Source organism: Geospiza fortis, unplaced genomic scaffold, assembly GCF_000277835.1.
Source record: "Geospiza fortis unplaced genomic scaffold, GeoFor_1.0 scaffold275, whole genome shotgun sequence".
NCBI lineage: Eukaryota > Metazoa > Chordata > Aves > Passeriformes > Thraupidae > Geospiza > Geospiza fortis.
In genome coordinates, this window is record NW_005054341.1 from 3,732,467 (window position 1) to 3,754,322 (window position 21,856).

Below are 21,856 nucleotides of genomic sequence, written 5' to 3' on the forward strand. Positions count from 1 at the left end.
CAGCTTCTAACTCTTACTAGCACAGAAAATGGGACTTACAAGTCTATTGCCCTAACCCACAGTGGTGTGTCTCTTCTGTCTGTGCTGCTGGGATAACCTTCCCTGTGTGCAATTCTCTAAGTAATGTGCCTAACCCAAAACTGTGCAAAAGAAACTTCCAAAAATCTGCAGAGAGTATTAGCTCAAGTCTCGAGACAAAGAGGCAATAATTCACCCACTCCATCAGCACTACCAGAAGCTAATGTAAAATAAATTCCATGGGAGTTTCCAAAAATGTCAGATGACAATAACACCTTAGTGAGGCAGAGCATATTTTATGCATCCTGTTCATTAACTGAAAAGCCTGTCTGCATGACTGTTTTGTTCTGATTTGAATTAATCACACTGTATATTAAAAAGAGACCCGCTGAGCTCTTTAATGCATAAAGTATTAAAAAGATGTTATTAAAAAAGTTATTGTGGAAAATTGCAATTACACCTCTATGTGTACACTTGCATTTATTGCTTCTCTTCCTGTCAGCCTGCATCAAACAGGAGACACGAGTGTTTCCACAGCCAGAGGTTTGGAGCCATGCTAGGGATGTTTCCAGGGAAGTAACAGTATTACAGTATTGTCCTGGTGAAAGGCTACACATCTTCCAACATGTAAGTTGGAATGATAGAGTACCTCAACTTTGATCTACACCCCAGTTCCAAACTCAGGAACCCAGAAAATCCAGGCTCAGCCTGGTCCATTAAGTAGTGCCAACAACCTCCAACTGATACTGCACACAGAGGAGCTTCCACGCACAGCATCTCAGTTAGTCTGGAGCTTTAAATATTTTAAAAAGCTCTTTCCAAGGCAACAAATCCATCAGCCTACCAATGTACACCCCCTTATGTGAATTAACTGTCTTACCTAAAAGGAACTTCAACTTTTTGCTTTGGCCTTTACAGGCAGACAATTTTTCTAGCTTGAGATTCTCTTCCAACTGATACAATAAATGCAGCCACTGCCAGTTTATCTCCATTTACTCTGGGATCAGGCAGCCCTTCTCCCTTCCTGATGTTCACCCCTAAACTATCTATAGACAACAGCCTGAAACATCCAGCCAGCCCTTAAAGTGATACTTGGGCACTGATTTTTGTGTACAGGATAAGCATAATTTCTGCATATAGGGCTATCACCCTGCTACCATGATTAAAAGCAGGAGAATAGCAAAGTTTGAATTCCAGAGCCCTAAAAAAAATCTCATGAAATTTGTGAATCACAACAGCAAACAGGTCTCACTCAGACCCCCATGGACAGCGTTGGTAAAGGCTGACACAAGGGCAGCAGCTCCAAGTGTTAAATGGATAAAGTGGCATCCCCAGCAGAATTTTTCTTCATTCATTAGCAACACATTTTTAGTCACCACGTAACCCTGCCCACCCCTCCCCACAGGGATATGGGTATCAAGTCGTTCGTCAGCAGAATATTGTCACATTTTACAATATCACCCTTAAGTACACGAGCTCTCAACAGGACAGTGCTGGAGGTTATTGATTCTGAACCACTGACACAGCAGGCAGCATCCCCTCAGCAGGAGAGATGCCCAAGGTCAAACGCCTTCTTAAAATACACATTTGGCTACAGGAGTTTCATTAAGTCCAATAAACCATCAGGTATTGACTGGTGGCGCTATTTATAAATAATCAGCCTGTGCAGTGCTGACCCTTTTTTATTTAATGAAATTTGCTTCCTCTTGTCAGTGTCAGGTACTTTGAGTCGGCAAAACGCTGTGACCTCTCCTACGCTAAAAATGAAACTGTGTGTGAAGACTGTCATAAAAGCCCTACTCCAGCTCCCGGAAATAGCACATATCTATTTAGGCAATATAAACAAGATGTCAAGTCTTTAGGAGCGTGAGCTGCTGAAGCAAGCACCAAACCCTCCCTAGACACTTGCACACCACAGACAGGGAGCCAGGGAGCTCTTTCATTCAGCTTCATTAAATAAATAATATATTAGGCACAAGGAAAATTTGTGTTATTGCAGCAGTGACAACAACTCATTCTGAATTAAGATATCCAGGAATTAAAGTGCTCACTCTTTGTGCATTTCCTAAAGGGAAAGAATTTCCTAAAGGCATGATTTCTTGCAGAGAAGCTGTGATGTCCCACAGCACTGTGGGCCCAACCAGGTCAGGGCAGGGCCTCAGCAAAGCCTCCCTTCTCACAGATCCAGGGCAGGCACAACATCCTGCTCTGCTCAAGCCCCACACTCCCTTAGTTCAGCATTGCTTCCTCCTCCTTAGCCCAGAACGGGCAGGAGCTTTATCCACAAACCTCATTTTGAGTTAATTGTCCTTTATTTCCCAATGGAATTTCCTTACTCCTATTCTTTTTATCACAGTGGGAGAAGTAGGGATCCCTTTTCCTCTTTCTGAGGTAGTTTGGTCACCTGACCTTTAAATTTTCAGGTAGGAGTGGGGAATCACACCAAAAAAATCCAGGAAACATTAGCTCATCCCTTCAGGCCATTCTATATTTAGCAGTTCCCCGGTGTGCTGCCATGTTTCTAATTGCTGTAGTCAGAAAATATGCAGGAGAGGGAGCTGCTGTTTTACAGAGGAACAGCCCTTCCTACCCAGGTGTGCAGTGTGGGATGGCAGCCGACCCAGAGCAGGAGCCGCCAGGATCAAACACAGCACCCAGACTGTTCTCTCCCTAAGGCCCAGCCTTGCTGTTCTCGCCCTGGAAGCTGCCTGGGTTTGTTTCCATGCACACCCCTCATTCTCACAGCAAGGGTGCACTCCTGGTGTGTGGGTGTACCCACATTTATAGTCACTACATGGCGTGGGGACGTTCTGATTTGCAAGTGAGCAGCGTTCAGTGACACCACACTGTAATGAATACGAGGCATGGAGAGATAAGGAGTTATTACAAGGCAGGATTAAAACCCTTCAGTTGATCTGTATTGATTTTCTTTTTGCCTTACTGCCTGCCTGATCATACATCTTCCCATTCCCATCCCGCTGCCGGGCAGGAGGGGGCACGGCTCAGCCGAGCCTGCAGAGTCTGGCACAAATCCATGGAGCAGAGGAAAAGCCGGCGGCATCCTTGAGTGGTTACAAATTACAGACTTCTCACCAGGGGACCGGGCTGGAGCCAGGATCCAGCTCTCAGCGTGCCAAAGCCGAGCACAGCTAAATTACACTCTCAGCTGCTGTGCCAAGCAGCCGCTGTGGCAGACACAGCCCCGTGCCCGGGGCCACCGTGCACATCCACCCACAGTGCCCCAGGCACGGAGGGGCCAAACTGCTCCCTGGCTGTCACATGTGGCCCAGGTTTAGCCCTGTCCAGTGGAACAACCAAAATCCCCTTGGGGAAAGGCAGACAGGAGTTGCACAGCAGGAGTGCTGAGGGAGAGCTCCCACACCTGCACACTGAGCAGCCACAGATGCTGCAGTGCTGCCTTTGCTGCTGCTCCAGCACACAGCTCCCTTCCCTTCCAGCCCAGATTGACCCAGGAGCAAGTGCTATGTGACCAAACAGCTCCCATCCCTCCCTGCTGACCGGGAAGCAGCACATTACTGGAAAGCAGGAATTATTTTCAACCTTGTTAGCATTTGCCAAGTGTCATTTCAACCCTAACATTATAGGTGTTTAATAGGGCCATACTGAAACTCTTTGAACCTTGCAATCAATACAGCTGAGCTGCTGCACAAAATTTACAATTGATCTGTGTTTCACTTCATTAAATGTTAGTTTTACAAGCTTTGAAGAGAGGCCCGCTTAAAATTGTTTAACATCCTGTGGCTGCACCATCAGCTCTAAATGGCCACGCAGCACTGACTGAAGGCTAACCCCACTAGTCAATGGTTCCTTGCCCTACAACAGCATCAAACTCACTTTTAAAAACCTGTAACATGTTCAGCAACATTCCTTTGAGCTCAAAGCACACTAACACAAACCACTTAGAGAAAGAGAGAGCACAGACAATAAAACTGAAACCCTGGGCCCACCTTCTCAAAACACCCATCTCAGATGTGGCTGAGCTGCCCACCCTACAGGCCTCAAGGAGGGACTCTTGAAAACTCTTCAAATTTTAAGTTTTTAAATATACCAGCTCCCCTGGAGCAAGCAGGCACATGTTATTAGTCACTTGGAGACCACACAATCCTCAGGTGGACTAAGCCATACAGATTTGCAGCAACAATAATGTGCACACCCAGTAAATTAATCATCAAATCTGCTTTCTGGCTTCTCTTCCTTGATCCACTGAGTTAAGAGTGAAACACAAAACCTTGATTCCTGCTACACCAGGATGGCTGAGAGGATGTATCAAGCCCTTACTCCACAGGCAACGCTCTGCATAGGATAAATTATGAGGTCTGATAGCAAATCATCACTCTGCTACCACTACTAACACACAGTGTTACTTATCTTCTAGACAAGTGTAATATTTTAGTGCAAATGGGTTTATGTACTAGTATTTCCTCATTTCTATGGCCTTGCCTCACCAGCCTCTATATTTTCACTTCCACAGCCAACAGTTAGTAATGGAGAAAAATACTGTACATTCATTACAGATGAAAACAAAAAAAAATTCCACATCCATTATTTCTTTATGCTGTGGCTAAAGGTTACACTTTCTTCTTCATTCCTGTCTCCTACAATTTATTAAGCCCTTTGCCAGGGTAATTCTTGGAGTAGGTAAAAATCTATTTACACAAACAAGTGATATATTGTACAAACCACCAGCTAAGCATCAGCATTCTTGAAAATTAAAACACATATATATATACACACACATACCTGTAGCTGAGGAACTTTGTCACCTACCATGTGCAGACAGGCTGGGGCCTCCTTGCTTCTCCTGCCATCCAGAGCTGCTGCTGGAAACGCTGCTCGGCTCCTTTGGAAGTGGCTACTCACGGTTGTGCCGAGGGCTGCTGTGACAGTCCTGCCCCACTCAGAGGGAGCTCAGAGAATCAGGCCACATTTACAGCCCAAAAATGGAGCTCCCCCATTCACCAGGCAAGCAATTGGACATGGCAAAACACAGAAAACGTTTTTGTATTGGTACTCCACATGACAGACCAAAATCTCCCAGATGTGTCACCGTCATATTTTCTGAAAAATCCCTTCGCCAGGATTTCTTCTCCTGGGAAGCTGAGAAGCCTCAGAGAAAAAGGAAAACAACAATTATATTATTTGTTTCTCCTGTGTTTTGCTGCTTTGGAATGTGGTTTGGACATTGTTTACCAACTGGTCATTGTTTGATTGGTTTCATGTGAATTGTTTTGGCTTAATGACCAAACATGGTCCAGCTGTGTTGGGCTCTAGGGAGACTCCAGATTTTTTCATTATTATCTTTTAGCCTTCTCCAAGTATCCTTTCTCTATTCTTTAATATAATATAATATCATAAAATAATAAATTAGCCTTCTAAGAACATGGAGTCAGATTCATCTTTCCTCCCAGCAATGGGGGACCCTGAAAATACCACACAGATGCCACTGCTGAGGTGTTACACTTCACCAATTACTCATTCCCCTGCCAACAAATGGGAAACCTCTTGTTTGCCAGGAACTCCATGGCCAGGAGAGAGACACAAATACAAAGTGATCCAAACCACCCCTGCAACACATCCCAGGGAGGTTCACAGCACCCACTACAGCAAAGGAATTCAGAGAATTCTCCTTTGTGCATCATTTCTCTCCCTCATCCACGTCTTTGCTTTGGGTCATGCTGACAGCAGAGGCTGGGAGGTGGAATGCTGGACTTGAAGCTAAAGCATAACAAAATGCAATGTTTATTGTCACTGTCTGCAGGAGAAAAGCTGTTTCTCTGACATTCCTACACAAAACAAACACATCCCTACAGGATAAAAGGAGTGGGGAGCTGCTCCAGCCACAGTCCAGCATGACTTCACAAGGCCCAGCAGCCTCTGCCAGCTTGCCTGGCACAGCCGCAAAACCAACTCCAGACCCAAGGCAGGAAAGCAGAAGAACTGAAATCAGCTCTCAGCTGCAAAGTTTTATTCCTCTTTGAGCATTGACAAAACCCAGATGGTCTTTTCTCTGAGTGAAGACCATTTTGCACCTGGAAAACTCCAGTTGGGAAGAGAAAGCAGAAGGCAAAGGGGAGAAATCTGCTCGTGTGAGCACTTTGCTTTGCAAACAGAGCTGTACCCCTCTAATCAGCAGCAAATGTTCCTGTGCACAGCAGGAACATGTGCAAAGCAAACCTGTCTCTCACAGAGATGAAGGCATTTCTTCACATCAATAAATATTTCACACTGATGTAAACAAAAAAACCCAAACAGACACCTGTTGGAAGGTTTAAAGTTGAGGGAAAATGTGTGAACAAAAATGGTGTTAATGAGGCTGTTTGGGATCCACCTTTCTTTTCTGAAATCATTTGAAGGATCGAATGGCTGAAGTCAGCAGCAGATTGGAGGGACCTTCCCTCAGGAGCAGAGTTCAAACAGGAGGATTTTTCTGAGCAGTGCTCCCCAGCAAAGGCCACCAAGCATTCCCAGATGCCTTCCAGTAGTACCACAGCAAATAACACCACATAAACAATAAGCTAAAACCAAATAAAATAAGCCTGCTTTTCAGGCCCAGGCTCCACACACCCAGAGTAAACCTCATACAGAGTTACCCCTCTCTACCAACTTGCAAGGTGAAATTGATTTTTAATCCTCTTTAATCACTACCTGTGACAATTCCCATGTAATTTACCCACTCCTCAGGAAATCACAACAGACACACCAAAACAAGAATAGAAATTGCATCGTTTTGAGGTAATTTTCCAGTCATTTATACCCATGAAATCGCAGTTAACAGGACTGCCAGTGTAAAGCAGCAATAGAAACATGAAGGGATTTGGGCCTTTTTTGTAAGGTGAATATCTGGTAAACCAGCATTAATTTGCTGGTGGGTTGGAATATTGCAAGGATCACTCAAGCAACTGAAAACAGAAAAAAAAAAAACGGGTTTGTGTGCACTTATAGTTCAGCACTGCAGTCATTTTTGCTGCCCTTTGGACATCTTTATGTATCTGAAAAGAATGAAAACTCACAGGACACATGTGAGCAGAGAGTAACTTTGGTTACACAGCTCTCTTCTAATATTATCCCTTAATTGATATAATTTCAGCTCCTCTTGTTCAGGCCACTGGAATTCTGAGGCTAGTAATATGCAAAATAGGAGCTAAAAATGTGGTTAATAGGCAGTTTAGCCCAAAATCTTTTTGGGAGCATATTTAATTACTCCTAGGGAAGAACAAGAAAAAAGCCTGCCTAATATTTCCTCCCCAACCAAATGAATAGCATGGGGTAATTAGACTAAACATCTTTCCCTCTTGCAATCACTCTGATTTATGGACTGTTTACATATTTTGTATGATGACAGAAAACTAAAATGCAGCAAATATGACTTAGAACCCATTTTTTATAACATGCATTCAAAAAGTTTTCCTTAGTCTGTGACATCAACAGCTCCTGAGTTACCCACAAGCACAAATGGAAGCACAATTTACTTATGTAGATTCCATCCAGCCCAAGAAAAGTTCTCTCCCTCTACAACACAAAAGACTGAAAATTTCCAAATTCCACCTTTTTTTTCTTTTTCCCATCCAGACTCTCCCAGATCAGTATTTTCTGTATTTATAGCAAGTACCTGTGCTGGAGGTGAAGGCCCGGTCCTGTGAGGGGAGAATGGAGTCGTGAAGGAAGATGGCGGACACAGGGCTGTGAGGGGAGAGAGGGGAGTTATGAGGGGAGAATGGGGCCAGGAGGGAAAAATTGAGCTGTGAGGAGAGAGAGAGGAGCTAGGAGGGGAGAATGGTCCTGTGAGGGAAGGTGTGAGGGGAGAATGGGGCTGTGAGGGGAGTTGTGCGGGGAGAATGGGATTCATGAGGGGAGATGGGGCTGTGAGGGAAAATGGCAAAGATAGGGGGCTGTGAGGGGAGTTGTGAGGGGAGAATGGAGCTGTGAGGGAGTTGTGAGGAGAGAATGGGGTTCATGAGGGGAGAGAGAGGGGAGTTGTGAGGGGAGAGAGAGGAGTTGTGAGGGGAGAGAGAGGGGAATTATGGGGAAAATGAGGCCGTTGAGGGAAGAATGGGGCCGTGAGGAGAGAGAGAGGAGAGCTGTGAGGGAAGACTGCCGAATATGGGGCTGTAAAGGGAATTGTGAGGGAAGATGGTGCTGTGAGGGGGGAGAGAGGAGAGCCGTGGGGTAAGATGGGAGCTGTGAGGGGAGATGAGGCTCTGAAGGGGCTCTGAGGGGCTGTGTGAGGGAGGTGCTGCTCCTGCGGGTTCCCGCTGTCCCAGCTGCATCATGTCAAAAAGCCCACTGCAATCACCAGCTCCGGGGAGCTGAGGGGACAGAAACACCCCAACAACCCCTGCCCTGATCCCAGCAAGTGAATCCTGGGACACGACAAGACCAAGCCCTCGGTATTTTCCTCAACCAGGCAAGCACATTTCCAACTGAGACCTCAGCACCAATTAAATAATCAAGATCCAAGATAAAACCTTATCAGAGCCAGTCTGGGCACTGATCACTGGCTGCCTCTTTTCTCCATTGTTCCTTTTTCCTGCTAAGGTAGGGGTATTAGCAGGGGAAAAGTGAAGCTGGCTGTCACATGGAACTATCCTCTAAGAAAAGAGAGGGCAGCTTCAGAAGAGCTGAGGGAAGCAGCTGGGAAAGCTTCAAGTTGTCTATTTTTCATTTGTTTGCCTTTTTTTTAAAACCAACTGCTCATTTTTACACCTGAAAATGCCTCCAAAGTGCCTTTAGAGCAGCACATTCATTGCTCTCTGCTGGCACATACCTGCCTTCCCATCCAGCTCAGTTTTCCATCAGCACTCACAGAAACATTTTCCTGGACACAGTAAAGTTATTTACTTAATATAAGCACATATGGATTATGGATGCTCCGTATGGATATTCCTGCACTTTCCATTCTGTCAGGGTACCAACACTTCTTCCCTGCCCCTTTGGCTTTGGTTGTCCATGGCTACAAATGCAGATGAGCTGCTCCAAGACAACCCACATGTGCTGGAATGGCACAGGAGGAAACTGAAACCTCCAGTTCATGTTTAGCAGAATAAAGTGAGAGTACCCGAGCAATACATCCAACCCCCAAAATACTCAGTGCAAAACTCTGAAGTCTCTAGTGAGAAGCCAAAGAGATGCTGCAAAATGGCCACAACAGGCTTAAAAATAAAAAACAAAAGGAAGTGTGAAAATCATGCCAGAAAAGAAAAAAAAAAAAAACAAACAAAAACCAGAGTTTCGACACCAGAACATACAAGAATGCTTGTAAGGAAGGCTTTAAATTGAGTTTCATAATTTGTTGTGATTGAAGAAAAGACCTTATTCATGACATCACTTATTTTGCACCTAATTTTATGCACATGTTGGGGCTCCAGCCTGAAGCAATGGGTTAATTCTCCAATTATTTCACAGGATTAGAACTATTTTTTTTTTTTCCCCAGGAAATGTAGTGTGATTGTGAAGCCCATCAAGACATGCTATTTCATAATTAATTCTAAATAAAAAGTGAATTCTCTCCTTTGTCTAAATAGTTTGCTTTGGCTCAGCTAGGAGCAGCAATTAGCAGGACAGCCTCCCTGAACACATTTGATCTGCTACAGGGTTTCCTGCTGTGGATCAGAGGAACAAACCTGATTTCACACAATCCATGGGGTTTATGTTGGCTGGATGTGCTGTAATTAAAATGATCTTTTTTTCCCCAAGGGCTTTGTTTATCTGCTTGTGCTTTCTCACAGAGAGGCATTCACGTAGCTAATTTAGCACTTCTGTTGATTTACACTTCTGCTCTTTACCAGCTCCCTTTGTAGCATTCACTGTTTGTAGTTTGGTACACAAAATGGGACCTGTTGTCACTGGTGTTATAGGTCTGTTTTATTAGCAGGAGTAGAGGAACAGTTCCCATGGAAACATGCCCATCTTTCATGGTGTGCTTTTCCTGGGATTCTCAAGGTTGGGTAGGGTGGGCTCTGGGCCTTCCTAAATGGGAGCATGCAGCAGTCTGTGAAGACTTCCCCTTCAGCAGGGGGAGGAAAAACCTGCATTTTTAGATTGTGTATTTCCTCTCTTATGAAGTCTAATGCCTGTGAAAACAGAGCAGCTCCACAGCCCCACACCACTGATTGATGTTCAGGCCGATCCCACCGCTCTGACAACAAACCGGATCCTATTTGGAAAGGCCACGTCCAAAGCCAAGAGAACATTTTCCTTTCACTCTGACCTTTACACTTAAGCTGTGAGTGAAGCTGTGGTTGAACAGGGCTCAGCACACTGGCCTGAGCCAGGATGGGCCTCCCTGTGTCACACCAGGCACTTCCCAAGGTCCTTGGAAAAAAACCCCAAACACATCATCAAACCCCTCCTGCTCCACAGTGGAGGTGTTCAGGCCTGGGAACACCGCTGCTCACAGGCAAACCCGAGCCCCTGGCATTTACCAAGAGTGATAAGAAAATGAAATCACCTGTGAAAGGATTAAACCACCTTCTCTCTCCCTCAGTATTTGCCACACACAGGTGAGCTCGTTGCAAATCAATTGTCCCACCTAAACACAGCACGAGATTCACCTGCAGCGCCTGGATCCTGGCAGGGCAGGTCCCCATCTCCCTTCCCTTTGTGCTCTTGCTTTCCAGAGGCTGGCAATGGGATCCCAGTGTTATTTTTTCATCTGCAGCCTCACAAATATTTTTTTAAATCTGCTTCAACCTATACACAGTAGTGGGGGGCAAAAAAATCCAAAGAAAGTTCAAACTTCAGGGCCACAGCCAGTGCTTTGAAGAGATCATTATAACAAGTTCTTATTCAAGAGGAGAGTAATTAGCACATTCTAACAAACACATTAAATAATTCAGTATTATTATTTTGGCAGGTCTTTGTGAACCAGGTGTTTAGGAAGCAGTTTCAGACAGGATGCAGTCTAGGGGGTCCTTCCCCACAAGCCAGTAGCATGAGGAGAGCCACTGATGCCTGGACTAGGCTGGAGCTCCCCAGAGCCTGACTCCAGCAAAGCCCTCAAATCAGTACCACAGGACTCTGTGGTTTTACTTATTTCCATCATCCCCATCAATATTTCTCAATTTTAGAATTACTCACACAGAACTGTCTGAGCTTCCACAGTTAAGGAAGATGCAAGTAAGGTTTCTGTCTCTAGTCTATGTTATCTTAAGCTTTTAAAACACAGTCATATTTTTATTTATGCAGGAGTATTCAAAAGTTCATTTTCCTTCACACTACCATCTCTGTGTTGCTTGACTCCTACCAATCCCACATAGTCTTGCTAAGCCTTCCCCTCCTCCGACCTTCCACACACTGAAAATCTCAACCATACCATGCTATTACTAGGATTTAAAAAAAAACCCAACCAAACAGGAGGAGTCTGGAGCCACCAAACAGGAGGGAAGGAACTTTTTCTTTAAGAAAAGAGTGAGTCCAAGCAAGATGATTTGCTCATTCCTCCTTCGGCAGTTCCCCTTCCCCCTCGCTCCCAGTATTGCACACATCAGACCCGAGTTGCAGCTCGGGCAAACACCACCTCCCAATCCTCTCCTGCACGTGCTAGAAAGTCTCATAACCACAAATCAGCCCAGCAAATCCCTGCTTGCTGCTTGATTAATTAATGCAGAGCCTCTATTTACTCCTTCCAGGCAGAGCTGCTTGCTATCAAGTCAGCTGTTCTTACCTTGGAGACCTTGGATGACCAGAGCTGCAGTTTGGTGCTGGTTTGGGGACATTCATGGCTGCTTCACCTGAGCCTGGAAAACACAAGTGTGGAGACAGACAGATTTTGGCATTCCATACCCAGCAGCTGCATTTGCTGGCCCATTCTGCTCAAAATAAAAGACAGTCTCATCAAGACTTTTTTTCCACCTAAAAGTGGGGAGAAAAAAAAATGGCTGAGCCATTTTCTTCTGTATCAAAGCGGTGAGATCAGTACAAAGAATTCACACCACCCTGGGACTTACTTCAAAAACATTTTTGGAATTAAACAAACCAGAACCCTGGCATGGATGGTATTTGTTGGGAAGGCAACACAGAGAGCCTGGGGGGCATTTGGTGTTTGAGAGGTTTGGGTAGCACAAAGGAGCACTGGGCCAGGCACTGTCCCCAGGCCACAGAGGCTGTTTGGGCTGGCTCTGCTCAAAACATTACAAAGGGCACTCTGGCTTCATGCCACGTTCATAAACATGTCCATCAACTGCAGCCTTTGGGGAACAGGCTCTACTGAAACCAGTCACTTGCTGAAAACAAAGTGCCATTCTTTACCTTCTAACCCTTCAGCAAAGCAGCTTTCCTGCAGTACAGAAGGTAAAATCCACTCCATACATCCACTACACAAGTGCTATTTAAAATTCAATTGCACAATGAATTTATAGTTCATTCAGGCTCAGCGCAGATCCTGGGAAAGGCTCCATAACAACATCTTCAACCAAAGCAGAATTTTGCTAAGAACAGCCACACAAAGAGTCCACGAGACTTGGCACAGATGCATTTCACTGAAAGGGGCTTAACCACAGGGGCAGGGCGCAAGAGAGAGGAGCTGAAGGTCCCCAGGAGCTACAGCAATTTTTATTCATTAGCACAGAGGCATTTCAGCAGGCTACAGACTCTCCCAAGAGCACTGACCCCCCTCTCCACACACTGCCCACTTTCTCCTCTTAGGAAGGTGCATTTTAAGGAATTCCCATAGGATTTGTTAGCTCAGAGATATTGATTGCACTAAGTATCTCCTTTCTCCAGAAAATTTAGCGAAAGTTCTCTGCTCTGCACTAAGAGCCAGCCTGGCCCACACAAGCCCATCCTGTGACAGGGATGTGGTGACACACGAGGCCACCAACACACTACAGGACACTGCCGACCCCACCAGCACCCCTTACCTGAACAAGAAGACTCCAGGAGCTCCAGATTCTCCTGTCTGCACTCCAAAACTGCTCTGTGAGGAGGGCAGGAAGAAAGAAGCAGCCCAACTGTCCTGGGGAAGCAAACACAGCACAGCTGAGGACTGAACAAGTTGCACCTGGTCACAAGCCCCCTGCACAATTACCCACAGCTGTTCCTTGTTTAGCAGAAACCAGAGAAGCAGCTTCACATTGCTGGGACTTTTTTAAAGACACCTAGCAAAAAAAATGAAGAAAAATGCACAGTGTGCTGCTAATTTCTTAACCAAGCAAGAATCATTTTCAATGGCTCCTGCCTGTAAGCCCAAACAGCTCAGAGCTTCAGTCAGTAAAGGAGAGAAAACAAAGGTGGGATTCTATAATTTATTACCATTGCTAAGATGAACACAATACTTGATACCCCATCGTATGCAGAACTGTAAAAAAATAGTTTTAATACAGTATCAAAATTTACACAAGTGTAGTGTCAAAAGACCAGTGTCCCTCGCTTGGCCCCTGCACACCCAGAGTGCAGGCACAAGTACAGGTGATACAGCTGTTCATACATACAGAGATAGGAATACAACAATTGAAATTGAACTCTGCAAACAATATAGGGGAGAAAACAACCTGGGAAGAGAACAGATCGCTGGCTGGGCTGGGGTTATATCAGAAACCACGCAGGAGGAAAATGGTTCAAAACAGAAGGCTGGATTCTGCACTTCCAACTCAAGGAGAAGCAGTGAAAGGGAGTTTTCCCACGAAAGCAATGCTGGATCAGAGGCCTTACATTGAATGGTACCAAGTGAAAATAACAACAGAAACCAACAGAATTACTGCTGCAAATGAACACACTTTTTCTGAAGACAGATAGCAGATTTACATCATACTCCTATATAACAAAAGATTGTACAGCAACAGAGCTACATTTCACTGCAAATAGCCCACGGATACAGTCCAAGCTCAGAAAAACAGAGGTTCTGACTTTGGCTCAAATCTCAGTAACCAAGAACAAACCAGAAACCCAGGAATTGTTGCATTCCTATTTTTTTTTAATTAATTTTTATTAGTCTTTTTGATACTCAGCTATGGTAAAAAGTTAAGCAACAGCATTCAGTCACAAGCCTGTTGCACATTCATACATGAAACTATCATTGCTTTAAGATATACACAAAATATCTATCGTTGTAATTCAGTACACACAACTAGGATCATACACGGAGATAAAAATAAACTAAGCACATCTAGGGCGCCGTCTGGTCAAATCTCAGGCAATCTGAACAAGAGCTTTCTGCCTCATAATAATGAAAGGCATGCTCTGAGGATAATAAAACCTTTTTCTTTGAAAGAACGCTACAGTGGCAAGAAAAGCTTTTTTTCATAATGCAGTGCAATCTTTTAGATCCTTGTAGGCTCTAGTTAAACAAACCAGCATGTCTCTAAATTAAACAGTAGAAATTAGCATCCTGACAATTGGAATATAATTTCCAAAATAAATTCTAATGGAAATCCTGACTTGAGACCTGTAATAATGATGCCTAAGTATTCTGTTCATTAAAGGGCCATTCATTAAACACCTTACACCTCTTCAGAAGATGTGCATTAAAGTGAATCGAAAAGAAAGCTATCTTGACTTTCATTTAGAAAGAAATTGTGGATCACTACAAGTACTGTAGTTATGCTACACTATCGGCTGGTTAGGACTTTATGGTCTTTTAGCACCTCCAAAGGCAGGTATTCTACCAAAGCAAAAAAATCACCTGGAAATTGCCTAAGCACCATTAACGGATCCTTTACAGACTGAAGTGTGAGTTACTAAGAAGCGACTTCCTCAAACCTGCGGAGACCAAAGGCACAGTTTATCAGTGTCTCTCCAGTCTGCTGAAAAACCTCTCTTAAATCCAGTGGAAAACTCGTTCAGACCTATCAGAGATTCACTGTAACTAACCAAAATAAAACTTATTTCGCGTAACGCCTGCAGAATCCCAAATATCTTTTGGTTAGGATGGCAATACCTCAGCGCTTCTAAGGGTGGAGTGTTGCAGTGAGGGCGCAGAGCTTCGTTAGCTGGGCTATTGGAACAGCAGGATTGGGGGACACTGCCACACAGCTCCCTGGCAGGCCCCTGTGCAGAATGCCCCCCCTTCCCAGCAGTCTCTTGCAGTGCAGACCCCCGTGGTCAGCTGGGGATTGCGGCGGACACAGGCGGTGCTTCCCCTCTCCTGGGCGGTTCAGGCCGTGCTCTTCAGAGAGAGGATGTGCTCAGGGCCTCTTACATGGGTCCTTTGTACTGATTTCCTGACAAGTGCTGTCTAATTCCAGGGCACGACCCTGCAGCATCTCCAAGTTTCCTCCACACAACCTAGAGGGAGGGATGGAAAGAGAACTCATTATTCCCACTGAAGGAGCACTGCTGTTCCTATGGACATGCATCTGGAATGCCACAGCTCGGCACACACACCATGCAGCACAGCTGGGACACAGGGCAGGGACACACAACAGGAGCAGAGACTGTCTCTCAAGGGACACAACATTGCTTCTGAACACAGAAAGCACATGCTGCCAGCTAAAAATGACTAAAAACAGGGACACATGAACTGGCACGTGCATCACTGGGATACTTTACGCTCCACACACAAGACTGAGGGTGTTTGCAGACCTCAACAGAAACTCTGTCCAACTATTTTCCCAACCACATCTCTTGCTTGTGATTCAGAAGCACAAAGATCCATCCAGAGGTGTCTAAACGTCTCCAGTTTAAAAACCACAGAGCAGTTCTCTCTTTCCAAGGGTTTACTTGTTCTCTTAAAATCAGGCAAGGCATTACAAGTGTTTACTCCACTAGCTCTTCCTTGAGGTCAGAGGAATTGTTCCTGCACTCACTGTGCTACACTTTGCTTAACACCCATGTTACAGTGCTGCAATTAAAAAGGCAGAGAAGTGACACCCCCCAACGCTCAGGGAAGTATTTTATAATGATTTATAGAAAGGTTGATGGGATAGGAGCACAAGAACAGTAGCTTGTGTCATGTCCCCAGGCCTCTCAGGGACCAATAGAGACAAGAATGGTGATTCCTATCAATGATATCACAATTTCAGATTTTTTTTTTTGTAACTGCTATTAAATCACCCACTAATCTCCAGGACAACAGCAATAAGACTGTCAAGAAAGGTAAAAGCTGTTTTCCATTGTCATCATTCATTATTTGTATTTTACCAGTGCCTAAAGTCCAGCAGTGAACAGACTCTGCATTAGCTGGCACTGAATAAAAACAAAGGAGCTGGATCCTGGGAAGGTGACATCCTGAAAAGGTAGTTCCTGTAGCTGATGAGCAAAGGCAGAACAAACCCAAGGTCCTACTGTGATTCTGTGCAAGAGATGGGAAAATAACTCAGTTTCTCTGAGCCTTTGCTGCAGAAAACCTGAGTGTAAGCAGGAAAACCAGAAATATTTCAGACTGGAAGCAACATGGCTACAGTGCTAAAGCACAGGGCTAAGAAAAGTCAAGTCTTTAAAGGGAACTGTCTTTAATTCCAATGGGTGGGCATGACCCAAACCCTGCAAATTTGCCATATGACAAAATCTTGCAGCCAGAAATCCCAAGTCACCATCATAAAAAACGTGTGTGCTTTAGGCACACTTGCTGTGCAGTGAAACACTGCAATGGTGAGAGCATGAAAAATGGGGGTTCAGTGACACCTCCCAAACTGGGTGTCTGTGGCACAGCCAGGCTGGATCTGACCATTCTTTCCAACCTCTGGTTCCTGATTTTCCTAACTTAATACCAGCAAAGAGGAAGATCTCCTGGACAGCTTTTGTGAGAAGGCACATTGCAGCTATCCACAACTTTCAACAATTTTTCTTCTCAATAAACATTAAGACAATATTTACCATGCAGCTCATGCTGACACAGTAATAACCCAGTGGGTGATTCCTCCCAAAGTCCTTTGTCCCAACTGAATGAGTGACCCCTGATTGCTAGGAAGGGACAAACCCATACAAGAGAGCCCATGTGCCAAGCACAAGTTGGGGTCAAAATGTCACTCAAAATAATTCCAAATTTCAGCAGAAACCTCAGCTAAAGGACAGCTGTGAGGTTCATGATGCAGCCATGGAAATTCCTTTTCTGCTTCCTTCCAACACAGCAGTGCCAGGATGCAGGAATGTCCCTGGAAGCCAGGCAGGAACCTGCACCCAACTGCAGGGGGAGCCATTACATGTGCAGCAGCATTCCAGCCCTGTGGGACCCCACGAGCAGCAGGAAATACCCCTGGAATTCTCAGCTCCCTGAGCCCTCCTGCCCAGCTACACCCCTAACCCCAACTGGTGTATCCCACCTTCCCTTGGCCTCCCTTCCCAAGTGAATTACAAACTAAACTTCCCAGTAAGCTGAGAAAAATCAGGAATAACACCCCTCCAGACATTCCTGTGCTTTGGAATTACCCCCATGCTCTCTAATACCCCATGAACTACCTCCAAACCTGCTGCCCCATGTGGCTGCATTCTCAAAAGGCACTACCAGCTTATAAATGCAAAGCAAAACCATTCCCAAAAACATCATTGATGAGGAGGCCCCAATTCCATTTGCACACCCTGAGGAGAGAATTCCCACCTCTGTTATCTTAATAAAATAGCAGCACTATCACAAACCACCACAAAATTCCTACAGCATGAATTACACATCCATATTTGCATTTTGCAATATTTTGGTACCAGATTGCATTTTGGTACCAGTCAACACCACACATCAAAATTCTGGAGCTCAAAGTGAAACTTGTCATCATTCCACTGTTTTCACAGGCAAAAGGATGCCATGGCAAATGTTTCCTGTGAAACACCCACAGTGCATCAGGCTGCAGCTAAACACTGAGTTACAGCCTGGCAGCAACTGCAAGGAGAATGCAAAAGAAAAGAAACATTATAATTAGTTCATCACAAATCCCCTGTGCTTTTAATATGGACTGGGTGGGTGGAAGAGAAGACAAAACCAGAAAGGAAATAACCAACTATTTAAAAAGTATAATAATATATCAATAGTCAAATCAGGCACAGATTATCAGAGTCAGAGGAAAAGGGAGCATTTCAATGCCAGCAGCAGAGCTTTGAATGGCTGGGGAACAAAGGGACAAGGTGGGATACAAGTATATATTTGAGATTTACACAAAGAAAGTGATAATGTCAAATTGAGCATTTTGGAAGTAGCATTACTTACATCACAAGAATTTTTATGGATTGCTATTAAATATGTATAACTTAGAAACAATTTAGCCATAAATTGTGAAGGAATATCACAGGCAGAAAAATACAAAAGGACCATTGTTCAGGTGGGGAAACTGAGGCTGTCAGGCTTCATCACACTTGCCAAGTTTTATTCTTATGAAGGATAAATTCAGGTCAGCTGAGTCATAGACTACTTTATCCCAGATATATTATGCACATAGATTTTTCTGATCAATACTAACCCACATGTTAACACCACAGTGTTCCTAATGAAACAGCAATTGCATTACAGAAACGGTAATTGACTTAATTTCCATATAAAATCTTCAAGGGCGTACTGTCAGCATTTAAACAAAGATTACTCTGCATCTTCAGGTGTTTCCAGGCTCAATATGGAATGTAAAATTAAACACCTTAAACTTACCCTGCACATTTTCCCAGCTGTCTCAGTGCAAAGCAAATCTGTGTGGAGCACCACAGGCAGTTTGGTCAGATACAAGTGGCCCAGGCATGGGGACACAAACGTGGCAACTTCTTCTTCCAGCAGCTCATGGAAGAGCCTTGGCCAACCAGCTGCATGCCAAAGCTCTGCTCCTGTTCCCCACTTCCTCCACCAGAAGGAGAGTCCAGGCAATTTTTAAAATATTTTTTTATTTTTTTTCAAAGCCAGGAAGACAACAGCAGTATTTTAACAACTCCCTCCTCTGTTTTCTAATGGAAATATCCTTTTAAAACACACTCCTGCTCTTTAGGTTTCTTGCTGTGCACAAGTGGATTACTCTAAGAATGAGGTTTTATAACACAGACTATTTCTTTGTTGCAGGGATTCCAAGTTGCCAAATTAGTACTGAAAATCAGGCTCTTGGTGCTGGCTTGTTCTTCCTCCTGCACCTGATCCTGCAGAGTGTGCATTCTCCAGAAAGGAGGGACCAAACCCCGGTGTGCCCCCTGGGAAACAGCAGGGTCTGCTCCCTGACTGGGGATGGGGAAGTCGGGCAGTCTGTGAGCTGACAGCTCACTCTCCATTTGGACACAACACTTCATTTATATCAATTGCTGCACTACCTCCTAGTGAACTCCCAGCTCAGCTTTCACATCATATTGAACTAAACTCTGTGTATTTCTTATCAATCCGTTTCAGCAAGCAAAGCATCAGCTGTTGTTCCAATATTTCACTTACACAGACCAGCTGCTATTACAGGTTGTCAAAAGCACCTTGTTAAATGCTCTCTTCAGGGAAGAGCCTTTGCCAAGGGGGGTTTTAAGAGAACTACAAAAGGCTTTTTTCCATAATGACACATGATCTCTCAACAAAATTACCCAGCGTAGCTTTATTTTCTCGGCAGCAGCAGGTGAAATACATGGAAGATGCAGAGAGGACCTGGAGCACTCTGAACCAGGCACTCCTTGGAGCTGGGAATGTTTCACAAGAGTGAGAACGGTGCCCTCTTGGGGCACTCCCCGCTGCCTCTCCCCTCGGGATGCCAGCAAAACAGGCGAGGTGGCTGCAGGGGAGCGCTGCAGTGCCCGGGGGCTGTGGTACAGGAAGGGATCTACCCAGGATTGTGGTACAGGAAGGGATCTACCAGGGCTGTGGTACAGGAAGGGATCTGATTGCTGTCATCTGTGCTCGGTTCACTTGCATAAACCCATTTCCTCAGGCTCCACCGAGGTGAAGCCAATGTCACCGGCCTGAGGGGCACAATCACCCTGTGCACGAACTCGGATGTGCAAGTAAGTCAACAGCTCTGCTGAGCTCAAAACCAGAGCAAATGTGTGCAGAAGTCCCTCCTAGAAGGAGGACAAACCTCCCCATCCACGTATGTCCCTGCAACACCTGTATAGGTGGGGAATAACACCCAATGAACCTAAATTAGGTTAGAAATGAGTGAAGCACAGGAGAGAAGGCCCAAAGCCCCAAACAACCATGACTGAGCCAGCACTGGGAGAGAGGAATACACAGTCCTCACTCTGCTCAGCTCTCCCTCAGTTTTATTCCCTTACAGAGGAGCACAGACACCACTGGTGCCTGTGCTGCAGTGGGACAGTGAACTCAGTCACTTCTTGTCTCAGGTCACCCCATAAACCTTGGACATCTTTAACACTTTCTAAGTTTCATTAATTGTAACAGTTTTACTGCTGACAGAAGGGAGAACTTGAAACTTTACCCCTCTGGGTATTTGTGTCAACTGCTGTGTGTCAATGCCACACAGGCCTTTGCAATGCAGCCCTGACTTCAGGGTAAAACACATCTGTTCCCAAGGGAGTTTCAGCACTGACCTTGGGATTGTGGTCTTTGCTATTTGTAACACAAATATACTGTGTGCCTTGGCTTTATCTCTGCATTAAAGTCTTTCTCTCTGTACAGGTTACAGGAATCCCTCGTATTCCACTGGAGCACAAACATGAAACAATGAAAGACTTCCTTATTCAGCAAAACACCACTTCCAGCCTCAAAGAAAAACTACAAATGTAACATGGAGAGCAGCTACAGCTGGAACCAACACGGCTGAGAGGGCTGGACCCTGCCCAGGAAACACACAGTCCACAGATGCAATGAGTGACAAACAAAAACAACCCCACTGATGACAGCAACATCCCGGTGGTGCCCACGGGGATGTTGTCAGGACAATACACACGTGTTGAGGGACAGACAGGACGTTTTGCATGGACTGTACCAGAGGAGCAGCGTTACCTTCAGAGCATTTACCACTGAGTCAGACTGCTGAGAGGCTGAGCCATGTCCAGTGACGTTGGCTGGCTCGTTTGCAGAGCAGTGACTCCCCTCCGCCCCTCCTGGCATCCTAAGGGCATCCTTCGCAAGAAATTAAACACTCTTTAATACACAAAAGGCTTGGTCACTGATTAAAACAGATGTCAGTCATTTATTGCTCTTTTGCAAAAGGCTGAGAAGTGCTGAAGGTGTGTGTTACTCTAAAGCCCCCCTCTTTCTGTGCCACAGTAACCAAGGGCTGTTGAGGCAGTGTGGGTGGCACTGCTTGGCACGCTGCGGCCCTCAAGGGCATCTCCCTGGAAAATCAGGACATAGTAACAAAATTTCTTATGTGTGTACATCACCTCACAGAAGTGCTACAAAGTTTAGAGAGATAATTTCAACCTCAGTGTAAGGTTTTTAGAAGGTCTAATTTTATCTCCATAATTCTGGAGGTTGTTCCTTTGACAGAACTCATATTTTGGAACGTTGCTGCGAGGTTTGCAACACGAGCTGACCAGGGAAGGAGTCAGGAGCTCCAGACTGCCAGCTCCCTCCTTCCCTGCCTCCAGCTCCTCCAGGATGTCAACTTGTCCCCAGCAGCGACAACCTCGGAGGCTTTGTCCTCCCAGTGGACACCTGGAAGGGCCCCTCAGGACACTGCTAAAAAAATGCAAGCTACCTAAACTCTTCCAGCCCAGTCAGCTCCAACTTTGCAGGATGTAAAGCATCTCCTGGAGTGAGGTAACCTGAGCAAGCAGGCAGCTCTGGAGGAGTGCTAAAAATACCCCTGCAGCAGCCTTGGGCAGCGGTGGGAGCGCTGCCCGCCCCAGCCCCGCGCCCGAGCTGCTCCCAGCCCGCCCTGCCCTTCCCTTTCATCCCTCACACACATTTTTAGGCAAAAAAAAAAAAAAAAAATTGAGAACTACAAAGAAGCAAAACGGTTCAGAGCGGGGGATGGAAATTTCCTCCCTTAAAGAGTACCAAACACCATAGGAAACATTAAGAAATAATGTAGCAGTAATT

The 21,856-nt window shown here is 45.2% G+C and overlaps 1 protein-coding gene and 1 long non-coding RNA gene across 2 annotated transcripts in view; both read right to left on the reverse strand.

Annotated features, from left to right (window-relative positions):
* The window catches only part of LOC115948026, a 103,064-nt gene extending 90,146 nt beyond the window's left edge, over nucleotides 1-12,918 (reverse strand). Inside the window, exons 1-2 of the long non-coding RNA XR_004081882.1 lie at nucleotides 12,897-12,918; nucleotides 11,702-11,774 (exon numbers count right to left, since the gene is read on the reverse strand). This is a non-coding gene — a long non-coding RNA (uncharacterized LOC115948026). The remainder of the gene's footprint in view (nucleotides 1-11,701; nucleotides 11,775-12,896) is intronic.
* A 348-nt stretch (nucleotides 12,919-13,266) lies between these two features.
* The window catches only part of CCDC85A (coiled-coil domain containing 85A), a 69,453-nt gene continuing 60,863 nt past the window's right edge, over nucleotides 13,267-21,856 (reverse strand). Inside the window, exon 4 of the mRNA XM_031058324.1 lies at nucleotides 13,267-15,258. Within this exon, the coding sequence (XP_030914184.1) occupies nucleotides 15,169-15,258 (90 nt within the window). The 3' untranslated portion in view covers nucleotides 13,267-15,168. The remainder of the gene's footprint in view (nucleotides 15,259-21,856) is intronic.